Source organism: Macadamia integrifolia, unplaced genomic scaffold, assembly GCF_013358625.1.
Source record: "Macadamia integrifolia cultivar HAES 741 unplaced genomic scaffold, SCU_Mint_v3 scaffold2448, whole genome shotgun sequence".
Classification (NCBI taxonomy): domain Eukaryota; kingdom Viridiplantae; phylum Streptophyta; class Magnoliopsida; order Proteales; family Proteaceae; genus Macadamia; species Macadamia integrifolia.
In genome coordinates this window covers 1166-13463 of record NW_024868725.1, presented here as the reverse complement: position 1 = coordinate 13463, position 12298 = coordinate 1166, and the positions used below count along the sequence as shown (strand labels likewise).

The 12298-nt window shown below is 36.4% G+C and overlaps 2 protein-coding genes across 3 annotated transcripts; both read right to left on the bottom strand.

The window, feature by feature from the left end:
- Positions 1-2884: 2884 nt before the first annotated feature.
- LOC122066536 (methylenetetrahydrofolate reductase 1-like) lies at positions 2885-7199 on the bottom strand. Of its 2 annotated transcripts, none has more exons than XM_042630357.1 (2): positions 6988-7199; positions 2885-4166 (listed from the first exon to the last, which is right to left on the bottom strand). In XM_042630357.1, exon 2 carries the CDS (start codon positions 4125-4127, stop codon positions 3129-3131), a length of 999 nt encoding a protein of 332 aa, XP_042486291.1. In that variant the 5' UTR covers positions 4128-4166; positions 6988-7199; the 3' UTR covers positions 2885-3128. The 2 variants fall into 2 exon arrangements, with proteins under 2 accessions (XP_042486291.1, XP_042486292.1); XM_042630358.1 differs by having other exon boundaries at positions 6868-6994.
- Positions 7200-8437: 1238 nt separating this feature from the next.
- Positions 8438-11933, bottom strand: LOC122066535. The gene is made up of 2 exons (XM_042630356.1): positions 11658-11933; positions 8438-8772 (listed from the first exon to the last, which is right to left on the bottom strand). The coding sequence occupies exons 1-2, from the start codon at positions 11766-11768 to the stop codon at positions 8569-8571; spliced, it is 315 nt and encodes a 104-aa protein (XP_042486290.1). The 5' UTR covers positions 11769-11933; the 3' UTR covers positions 8438-8568.
- Positions 11934-12298: the final 365 nt, after the last annotated feature.

The window sequence follows — 12298 nt, the reverse complement described above, 5'->3', positions numbered from 1 at the left end:
TGGTGGGAGGTGGATGGGGGGGTTGGGTGAGGGGTGGGATAGCTTAAGTCCTGTGTCAGATTGATGTCAATTGATTGAAGAGGAAAGGAAGAAAAGTACCCAAAACAGAACAAACAAAGCAACTTTTCATTAACACGTTTTGTGTTTGGTAGGAAATGTAATGAACTGAGGTGTAAGTTTTACGAGATATCTTTTTTTTTTTTGAATAAATAGATAGCATTGAATCTATAATTTGATAGAATAGGTACTCCCATCTTAAGATTAAGATCCAGTTGTAAACATCTAGAGAGAGAGAGAGAGAGAGAGAGATCCATTGGAATCCATGAAAGGGATCCAGATTTGTTGGGAGGTCAAGACGACAATCAAGGTTAGCCCATTTCTCATTGAGCCTTAAAAGTCAGGATAGGCCCACTGCATAAATTGAAAATGCACCTTTGCACTTCCAGAAATTAATCAATCTGCTCTCTGGTAGCTGTTCAATTCATCCTTTAATTTGGAAGAGAAAAAAAATCCACAAATGCTCCTACTTTAAAAATTGCGATTGATGATGAGCTTTAGGAAATTAACTTTCAAAATAGGGAATTATTAAACTTCAAAGAAGGAATCCAGAGTAACTTGCGTGTGGAGATCATCTAATTATTATTATTATTATTATTATTATTTTTTATTATTATTATTATTATTTTTTTTTTTTATGAGAAGCAAAGCTATATTAATTAAGACGCAGAGCTTACAATTTGATCTTCAGAATGGAAGGCAGAGCTCCTATCCTAACACTATTTGCCAGATCCACTAAACATAACATACAGTGAGTAGTGTTTGCATTTATACACATAAGAAACTAAACTGAAATTATCAAAGAGATCCAAAAAGATAGGAAACGAAAGGAGCGGCCAAGATGTATTAGAAGGCTGTGGAATAAGTTGAAGTAATTCCTTGCACGAGAACCAAACTTCAGCAATAGTCCACCCCTTAGATGCTGCCAACTTTAAACCCCATAGAATGCAAAAAGCTTTTGTTTCTATCGCCGAAGAAGTGTTAGTGAACCCTGTCCTTAAAGCCTTAAATTGTCCCTAAAAAATAATATCAAAGGCCCATCCTGAAGGTTTGTCCAAACTATTACATGCACCAACAGAAACTATAATACGATTGTTAAAAAAGGGGGAGGTGGGTGTCTTTTTCAGGATGTCTATAGGATCATCTGCAAATGGGACCACAGAATCAATTGAGTTAGTAAGCGGAGATAGATTCAAAGAAGATATCCAACAATTAATATTATGCATAATAGTATCCGGATTAGGATTAGGATTAGGATTAGGATTGGATTCTTGAGCAAGGATACTATTTTTGTGCATCCAGATGAAATAAATGGTAATAGCCACAACACTGAAACACCAACAACGATCTGCATTGAAAAAATGCATATGGAGGAACAAATGCTTGATCACATCCAAAAAATTATGCAAATTGAGACTTTTAAGTCTCAAGCCAAGAGGGCCATTAGCCCAAATTCTGTCAACAAAATCACAAAAAAAAGAAAAAGTGAGAAGTCCATTCAGTAGAGTTACCACAAAACAGACAATTAGTATCTATTGGAATCCATTTTCCCAATTTTGGTCTAACCGGAATACCATTCAACAAAGTTCTCCAAAAGAAAATTTTAAATTTCGGATGGATATGAAGTTTCCAAAAAAATCTCCACCAATTCCGCGGTAAAGTATGAAAAGAAGTGCCATCATCAAGCTCTTGATTTGCAATTAGAAATTTAGCAATTTGATGGGTAGACAAAGAGCCATTAGAAGATAACTTACATGGCCACTTATCAAGGTTGGATGAAATAGGGACCTTAAGAATTGCATCAATGACATTTGAGGGGGCAAGAGTTGATAAAAAGGAAACATTCCAACGATTATTAACAATAGCCTTATTAAGAGTAAAATTTGGATGAGTTAAAAGGTGATTGGAAAGGAAATTGTTGGTCCGGAGTTGATGGAAACCAAGGGACAAACCAGAAATAAGTGGAATTGCCTGACTCAACCTTGATATAGACAATTTTTCGAAGAGTTGAAATGACTGAAACAATACTATTCCAAATCCAAGAGCCCCTCTTTTTCAGGATAGAAGGGGCAAAAAGGGAAGTTTTGGAAAAGTATTTTGCTTTGAGAATTCGAGCCTATGGAGAAGAATCCTCACTAAGCAATCACCAGCCAAGCTTCAGAAGAAGAGCCATATTCTGGGTATGGACATCCATAATATTGATTGATTTAAATGCTCTATGCACTCCTCCATTTGTTCTGAAAACCTCTCTCTCTCTCTCTCTCTCTCTCTCTCTCTCTCTCTCTCTCTCTCTCTCTCTCTCTCTCTCTCTCTCTCTCTCTCTCTCTCTCTCTCTCTCTCTCTCGTATTATAAGATATATTTGAAAGTAGCAAGTAGAAAGGAAACCCCACCTTCGATAATGCCATCAACTGGAAGAATCCCAACTCCAAAAGATATTACCTAAAGAAGTGGAATCTGGGTTACCCAAATCAGCATCCCACGCCACTCATATTATAGATGAGATTGAATAGAAACACTTGAAGAGGACAACCCGGATTTTGCTACCTCTTATGCTAAATAATCTGCAATTGGATTCGCTTCCTTAAAGTAACGTGAAATTTTCTAATCAATGAAAGATGAAAATGAGGAAAACACGATCCAGTCCCAAGTGCCAGTAAGACAAAAATGGAGAAAATATGGGATGGTTTGTAATCAAAACGCATGTCACCTCAGTTGCAGAATCGGATTCAATCCACAAGAACTTTGCCCTATCTTAGCAGACAGACAGCAAGTGAAGCTCCACACTTTATAATTTGGCTTGAGTTCCGACTTTGCAGATCTATATCATTTAGCAAAACACAAGCCTTTGATTCATTCCATTCCCATTTAACACACTTAGATAGGTTAGATTTCCTACAGACCTGAATCCATTTATCATATAAAACAGATTACACAAAGTTCTTATAGGCCTAATTGATCAGAAGTAATAAGAAAATGGTTAGGAACTTGAGACCATAACCACACAACATATCCAGTAAACGGGCGGTGGCGGTGCCGCCTTATTATCCTCCTTATACTGTCTTTAATCCGATCAACGACGAAGCATCTTCTTCAACTCCGACGAAATTCTTACGAAATCTTCCCTTTTTTCTGTCAATGGCCTTGAGATTTTGATCTCACTAATCAACCCAAGATTCATTAATATAGACAATGTTGGTTTCTCCTTGTTTACTGTATAGAAGTGCAATGTCTTGATCCCATGAGCCAAAATCTTCTTACACATCTCAGTTACAAGGTGAATTCCATACCCTCTAACAGCTTCATCATTATCCTTAATAGGCTTCAATGCAGCAGTTATTTCAGTTGGTATCTTTGTCTTGCAAAGGCTAGTCATCTTCAAGAATCCCCTATAGTCATTAATTGGCAAAATGCCTGGAACAATTGGACAAGTTATTCCAATTTGTCTACAATCATTCACAAATTTAAGAAAAATATCGGTATCAAAGAATAGTTGAGTGATGATAAGATCTCCTCCTGCATCAACCTTCTTCTTCAAGTAAGCAAGATCATTTTGGTATCCTTCCAATGTAGGCAAACCATCATCCTTCCTTGGCACGTCAGGGTGAGCTTCCGGATAACCAGCAATCGTAATGCCAAAGTAGTCACCATACTTGTTTCGAATGTGGGTTACTAGGTCAAGGGCACATTCGAACCCGCCTTCGGTCTTAACAAACTTGTCTTGGCCTAGAGGGGGATCACCACGGAGGGCAAGAACATTGTGGATGCCTTGAGACTTTATGGTGTCAAGAGCATGATCTATCTCCTCTATAGGCATCTTGGTGCAGGTTAGGTGCATCATGGTTTCAATGGAGAACAAGTTTTGCATCACATTGGCCATTTCAAGGCTGAGTTTGGCTGCAGAATCTCTCCAGGTGATGTCCCAGTAAGCTGGACTATGGATTGACATATGATCCAACTGCTCAAACAGTTTGTCCACACCATCATGTGTTCTGGGTGGGAAGAATTCGAATGAGAACAATACTTTGTGTTCTTCCTTTGAAGCTTCTCTGATCTTTTCTATCACCTTCATTGTCTTCCTCCACCCTGTCCTCTTTTCTCTTCAGGACCTCTTAAATGAAAACAAGAAACCGAACTTTTAGACAAAGGGTTTATCTGTTGGTAACCGTAGTGGTTACAACTGAAATCATAACCAGTCCATTATGGTTTTGCAATAAATGTTGTAGATGGACAAAAGGTCGGTTCATTTTTGTAATTTTATTTTAAAATTTATAGACCAAATCATCAAACTGCAATTTAAATTAAGGGGAAACAACCTTAACCGTCTATGCTTATTTATGTGTTTAGAAATGGGTTTGATGAAACAAGTCAGACTTGTTTATCTGTTTCTTGGAATAACTTGTGGGCTAAAAAATCAATAGATCCTGATGAAAAGTTGCATCTCCCAGTCCAGCATTTACCTTACTTGACGGTTTTTCAAAGCTCGAAGCTTCTCCAGGGAAATGAGAAGGAATACACTGAATTTTTGCTTTCTAGTGGAAACCTTAAATCCACATCCATAGATTCCTTTGTGGATTTTTTCCAATTCTCTCCGAACCCTCATGAATCGATTACTGAATCATTGTTGGGGATTAAAGTTCGAATTCCCCAGTAAAACATACACTGACCCGAGGAATCTACCCAATCCTATTCAATTCGAGAACCATGTTAATCCAACATCAAAAAATCTGTTTATGTTCTCAGAAATGTGAAAATTGTTTCTGTTGTTTCTAGACACAGAAACAGTAGAAACGTTATCAAATGATGCCAATAGGGGAGGGTTCCCTCAATTGCCCACATGCAATTTTGGGCCATGGAAGAGGTGTTATGGAAAACATTGAAATAGGGGGTATATGAGGCATTTTACAAGGGGTTGCTAAAGTAATCTTGGTCTTAAGAGGGGAGTTGGCATACATTTCAGCGAGGTGTGTGCAAATCTTTTACCCTTATTTAATTTATAGAGGAAGCAATCGTAATGGAGAGAGAGATCGGAGTGGAAACTACAGAGAGAGAGAGAGAGAGAGAGAGAGAGAGAGAGGGTTTAGATACTGCTACTATCATCAACCAATGAGGGTTTTCACTAGGCCTACCGATGCTACTTCCCTGCTACTGTTAACTGTTCTAGTGTGAGGATGAAAGGTGTGCAGGGTGGGAGGGGGTGGAGGTGAGAGAGAAGATCTGTCACATACTTTGCTCAGCCATAGCAATGGGAGCATAATATCAAATGTGTATGGAATAATATGACTTTCCCAAACTACGCATTAAGTTGAGATTGTTATCAAGATGTGATTTGAGAAGGAATAAGGGAATCTTGCAAATTTACATCCTTGGACACTTTAAATAAGTAACATGTCATTTTTAAAGGATAAAAAATGTATGGTTACAAATTCTATTGGTAACCTTTAGACGAACCTTCTGGTCTTTCTCTTCCACACCTCTTGACTGAAAACAATAAATCAAACTTAAACAAAAGGCAAATTTTGCATTTTAGATTGTTTTGAACTTCTCTAGAACCCTCGTTGTCTTCCTTCACTATCTCCTTTTTCTCTTTGGCATCTCTTAATTTAAATCGATAAACCAAACATGCTTATTAGCATGTTTGGGTGGCTCGTTAACTTTGAGACAAATAATGAGATTAAGTGGTAATTCTGATCATTGGATAGATTGGTTTAGGATTGGAAATTAGAAAAATTATACATTTCATGACTAAATTCAATCATGTACTCTCCCATGTATTGACATGCATCTTTGCATTTTTCAACTTTCCATGGATGGTCATGCACATTTTGTAATCTCTAAAGTTTCAAAGCTTTATTTTTCTATCAACAAACTCTGTTTGACCCGAAACTTGACAGATAGACAAAGACCTGGAGGTTTATTTGTCTATATGTACACAAAATTTGTGACCCATTCGATCTATCATGTGACATGAACTTGTGCCAATCTAATAAGCTTATCAAATGATTTTGGTCTACTGAAAATGAAATATTAATATGCGAAAAAAATTGTCATGGTCTAACCTTAAAAGATTATCAAGGAGACCCATCTAATTGTACCACATGGTATTTGAGGTTGTGATAATTTTGACCATCATCAATAATGCAATGTAAGATGACTAACAAAAGTCCCTTATACAACAAAATGTTCTAGATTTTTGGACTACTACGTTTTTCCCAAAACCACCAACAGTGAAGAACTACTTTAATAAATCAAAAGTGGGGTTACTTTATTCCTATTCCCATCACATTTTATGTTTTGTATGTTCTCACTACTTTATTCCTGATCGTTTGGCTTTGTGCCCAAACACAGGAACTCATAAAATTACGATTGCATTCCCGTGGAATATCCCTGCGTGCGATCTCATTGGCCTCCACGCGACCAAACAACAATATTTTACCCTTTTTTTATTTTAAAAAGCTGCGACTAAAACATAAGAAACATCAACTACTCATTTATGATGACATGGCAAAACTGCAAAGAAACATCACATAAGAAAAGAAAAACTAATAGATATCATCAACTATATGATGAGAACAATATGGGGAAAAAAATTGCCTTATGTATGTATTTTCCAACAAGATAGAGCTTTAACAATGCCATGGAAGTTGCAGTAAAGCTAAACCAACCGTTCCACACATCAAACACATGTAGTCTTTAAGCTAATCACTGGCCTCTAACAAATATGACATCTATTTCATTCAGTTTTCATCCTTAACTTTCTACAGTATTAATATTATTATGATTCAAAAAAAAAAAAAAAAAAAAAAAATTACCAGTTTTTGGCGAAGCATGATGAGCCCAAAACATGAAATATGGAACGATGCGATCTCAAATCACAGAAGATAAAGAAAATAATTTTCCTTCTCTATTAGGGACAGCACAAGAGGGCTTACCGAATACAGGCCTCTTTCTTCTGGGAGAGATGAGCGCGTGAAAGTTTTGGGACGATAGGACACAAAATATATATGTGTATGAGAGAGAGAGAGAGAGAGAGAGAGAGAGTCCATATGAGTTTTGGGACGATTGGACACAATATATGTGAGAGAGAAAGAGAGAGAAAGTGTGAAAGTTTTGGGAGGATAGGACAATAGACATGTGATTGTGTAAGAGAGAGAGAGAGAGAGAGAGAGAGAGAGAGAGAGAGAAAAGGGGATGGGAAAAGACATCATAATAGAGGAAACAATAATATATTTACAAAGGCTGTGTTTGGTAGTGATTCAAAAAAACGTTTCTGATGTTTTTTTTATTTTATGGGAATAAAAAAACGGAATAAAGCTTTTGGTGTCAAATTTTTTTTTAACAAAAAGGGAAAAAAAACCCTAGAAATGCAAAATGATAGAACGAAAAAACCTAATTCCGATATTTCCGTTTCGTTCTAAATACAAAAAAGTGAAAACTAGGACAATCGTTCCTGAAACAGGTTCACCAAACACTTTTTTTTTTTTAAACGGTATTTTGACAAAAAAAACTAAAAATTCCATTTTTGACACGAAACGTCATTTTTACAATTGATTGACTACCAAATGCAACCAAAGATTATCAACTCTCTAGGCTATTTGGAACATATTCTTTACTCCAAAGTCAATAAAAAGGTATTTATTAAAAAAATAAATAAATAAAAGAGTATGAAAAGGTGGAAAAAGGAGGAAAGAGACACGGAAAAAATGAGGAAGGGAAAGAATAGAAAACGATATGCTGGCGGTATACCCAAATCTGTGTCTATCTCCTTCTCCACTTTGAAAAAATCCCCTATACCCCTCCCATTGGTTGAGTCGTAACTCTAACAAAACCAACGGCATACCTATCCTCCCTAAAGATTTTTTGGAAAACGGAGTTTTGGTCCCTAAATAATCTGTACCAACATGTCAAATATTATTTATCATAAACCACAACAGCTCTCCACTCTCCAGTGTTCCAGTGCCAAACTCACCTAGAGGCTATTGAACATCTCTGTGCCATAAGCTTTTAATGCTGATCATGCTACCAGATCTATTAATAGACTCCTGAGTCAACTCTTTCTCTTCAAATCCACTGTAGCCCCCAAGTATCCAAGTTGAGTCAAACATCCAAGTAAGCTAGACCTGTTGATCCACATGATTCAATCATCCGTAATGGATTAACCACCAATTCCATTCCAATATATGCCCACTATGGATCCGGATTAGGTTTAGCTGACACTGATTTAATCCTGAATCTCAACCTTTAAGCCTTCATGAATTGAGCCTCTACACTCCCCCTACATGAGGCAGGTGACAACAATGCCAGTTATGAGCTTGAGGCCTAACATTCAATCATTTAACAAAATGAGGAACCAGAGAAAATATGATTTGTGAAGTTGAGTGATTCCACAGCAATGGGGAGATTTTACTGCAAAAAAGTAAATACATTTTGAAGAGAGAGTGCACATTAACTTTTATTACCATAAAGCACATATAGGAGTAGATAGTAGAAGCAAGCACAATATACAGTAACACTCAAGCTGCTTCCAGGGATCGGGCACGTGCTGCAGCTCTCTCTAATGCCTTTAATCGGTTAGCTTCCATGCGAGCCCTCTGCTCCTCTGTTACTTGAATTTCATTCACTGCATCTGCCGGTTGATTAGATAACTCTTTCCCAGAGCTTTGATCAGGAGTAGCTTGAGAGAGAACCTTCTGAGTTTGTGCGGACTGACAAGGTTCCTGCCATGGACATTGCAAATATTATCAGTTGATACTGGCAACTACAGCGAAATTTTCATTTTTTTATTATTTTAATTTTGGGAGGGGGGGGGGGGGGGGGGGGGGGGGGGAGTAGAAAACCTTTTGTGAAATAATGGTCTAAAAGTGTTAGTAATTCAGTTAATTCCAAGAGTATTAGGAAATACATGTTTCCCAATTTCCATAAGGTATATAGTTTAATCTTGCAACAATTCCATGTCACTGCAATGACAACATCTCAACAGCATACACTATTTCCAAAATTCCAGGTGTGAAGTCAAAAACATATATCTAATAACCATTTCTGTGGCTCCACCAAGTGCTATTCCAGAAACTCTTTCATGGCTACAATGCTTCCCAGCTAAAGGGAAAGATGTTCATCTTCTACATAAATCCAGTGTTCCAATTCATGAAGTAAGATATCCATACATGTTTTCTACTGTCACCCTGCAATCCCTTTCAGAGGTGAGTCATATCTGAAATGATTGTCTGACTACTGTTCATGACTCAGTCCATATGCACTTGGAAATTTGTCAACTTTGGTTTTATATACTAAATCCACTCAGATTTTCTCCCCATACTGACATTAATATACTATATCTATTCTAAATCTTCAGTTACTATGTAGTTGTCCTACATTAAACATGAAGTGAACAATATTTTCAGTCACAAGTATATTAGAGCAACAAACTGAACCAATCCATGATGACCAATGAATCTCCTATACCTGCAGAAGATAGATTTTTTACTTTAAATATGACCTTAAGAATCCATATGGTTTGAAAGTATGTCTCTTAATCTCAAGGGAAATAAATATGAAATGTTTGATAAACTTCCAGATTTCTCCCATAAGGAAATTCTTTTCTAACTTCTGTTATACAATAAAAAGGGGTTTCTCTTTCAGACTTTGTAGAGCCTAGGCTGACAAGGGTGGGGTATTTTTCCATCAACTAATATGCTTGCAAAATAAATTTCACTCGGGTATTACCACTTAATAAATTAAAATTCTGCTTGGCTGTTTTTGTCCATTGCTGCTTAGGAATAATTCTTCTGTTGTGGCCAGTAAACTGCATCATAGTGACTACTCAACCTTTTCGTAAACCAATAAATGATTCAAGACCCAACCTGCTATCTTGAGAGAGCTTACTTAGAAAATTAAAGGACTTTGATATACAACAAATACGAGTTTCACCAAAAGCCATCATGAAGTTAAGTAAATTTCATGTAAGCTTCCTGTGTGTGCACGAGGGCCAATACGAGCACACAAGGAAGCATCCACAGAAAATTCATTTCCTTTTCGTGGGGGTGGGCTGCTCATTTCTCCCACATGTGTCTAGACATAGGGGCCACAATCCCCCATAGGAAACATTTTCCCAAAAATATGATTATGAAATATAGAATACAATTATAAATCCAGCCAACATATTCAATGGCAACAATTGGTAAGGAAGATTCCGAAAGGAGGATAATTTCAAATTTGGAAATGTAGGAAGAGAATCCCCTTAAAAAATTTACAAATAAAACAAGAACCTAAGATACCACCCAACTCAATCATATAAAACAAAATTGAATTTCATTGGTCTTTCTCTAATGCAAATCAAAGCCAAAACTAGGTCAGACTCATACAGATTGGCATTGATCCATTCAAGTGTACAGTTTAACCATCAAACCATTCAGATTCAAGGGTTTAAATTGACTTTACGTGCTAAATGAGTATTCATGTCAAATAGGGATCCCACAAACTCCTAGTGGTTGGACCATCTAGCACTAAGGGTATGGGAATATTGGAACCAAAATTGTTATGCTTCCTCTGCCTCCATCCAACCAATATCTTATTGACGAGTTATATTATCATCAAAGAGCCCACATTGCTCTCGATCAATCAAGTACTTCCAAACATAGTAGACAAATACAGATTCAAAAATAATTCGTAAGGAGTATAATGCAGGTTTAATTTATCCGTTAAATTGAAAATTTCACCAAAATTTGGTAAAAAAAAAAAAAAACACAAGTGGACAATGGGAAAGAGTAGGATTCAGATTAATTCAGGATTCAATCATTCATGTTTGAAAATTTCAGAACCAAAAGATTCAACGCATTTTTCTTTTCTGTTTTTTTAATTTAGAGAATATTCCAAAATTTTCATCCATTTCTTAACTTTTTTATTGAAGTTTTTAAAGACCGATTTTCTGAACTGAATTATTCAGTTCCCAAATTATTTGTGAATTATTCTCAAGGACTGAATTTTTGGCATCCGAATTTTTTGCGCTGGACTATTCGGTTCTCATATTATTTGCAGACTATTCATTGGCTCTCAGAAAACAGAAAAAAATTGTACATTTCCAGATTTTGCATACTATTTTGGATTCAGCTGGAATTTTTACCGAGGAATTCACAAATTTGCCATGCTTTCTACATGGCAGGTGCAAAATTATAGTTCTTGGGATGTTTCCAATCATAAAATAATTCAATCACAGTAAACAATTTCCTCTGATTTGTCAAACAATCAGGGAGTTTACAAAGCTAATGCCGAGTTGAAGCTTTTTATACTTGGCACCCAAACTAGATATTGGTCAATTACAAAACTTTTTTCCTTTTTTTTTTTTTTTTTTGGGGGGGGGGTTTGGCGCATGTTGATGTCAATTACACAACTAAACTAACAATAAAGTCTGCATCTAGGCAAATAAGCAAATTACAATGATGGAATTGATTGGAGCTTTTCGCAATTGAAGAAAAGTATCTTCACCTTGAAAGAGAAGAAAGTGAAATAAATTCAATTTTTATTTTATTTTGAAAGAAACAAGTGCTTGGAACCATATTGGTAGAACACCTGAAAGAAGACAAAGAAAAAGAAGATAAAAACTTACTTCAGTTGCATTCCTGTAGATCTCATCAAACATTTCTTCTTGCATAATATCAGCATTATGGTCATCTGCTTGGGGCTCTCCCGTTTGATTATTTATGCTCTCCAAGTTCATTGCCTCCTCCAAAGCTGAAAGAAATAAATCACAACCAATGGCACTGATGAGCAAGAAGAAACACAAAACAAGATATGAACAGATGTCTGTGAGAATGATAGATCAACTCCAGCAAAAAGGCCTTCAAAAGATAAGCTCCCAAACAAGTAGACCTTTGTGGAGAAATTTAAATCTAGTTGACTCATTCAGATTCAAGTTATCAAAAAAAAAAAGGGGGGGGGGGGGAGGAGTAGATGCAAAGAAAAACACATTCAAAAACAAAGCATGAATAACAATATCAACTTCTTACTTGCAGGAAGTTTGATGCACTTTAGATGCACCCAAAGCATTTAAGATCCTGACATGCATAAAATGTTCAAACAAAAGATTTCTTATGCTTGTCCTCACTCCTCATAGCACGTAAAAAAATTCCATCCCCCAGATATCTGATGTGAGTAGCAAATGCAGTTAACTGATTCCTAATAGCAACCAGTCTATAACATGTTGCCTAGTAAACCACCAAAGAAATGCAGAAACCAAATTGATACACT

Excerpts from the sequence above, each read along its gene's own strand:
- LOC122066536 (XM_042630357.1), bottom strand. The coding sequence starts at position 4,127 with ATGAAGGTGATAGAAAAGATCAGAGAAGCTTCAAAGGAAGAACACAAA.
- LOC122066535 (XM_042630356.1), bottom strand. The coding sequence starts at position 11,768 with ATGAACTTGGAGAGCATAAATAATCAAACGGGAGAGCCCCAAGCAGAT. Across the intron at positions 8,773-11,657 it reads TCTACAGGAATGCAACTGAA|GAACCTTGTCAGTCCGCACA; the intron begins GTAAGTTTTTAT and ends TGTCCATGGCAG.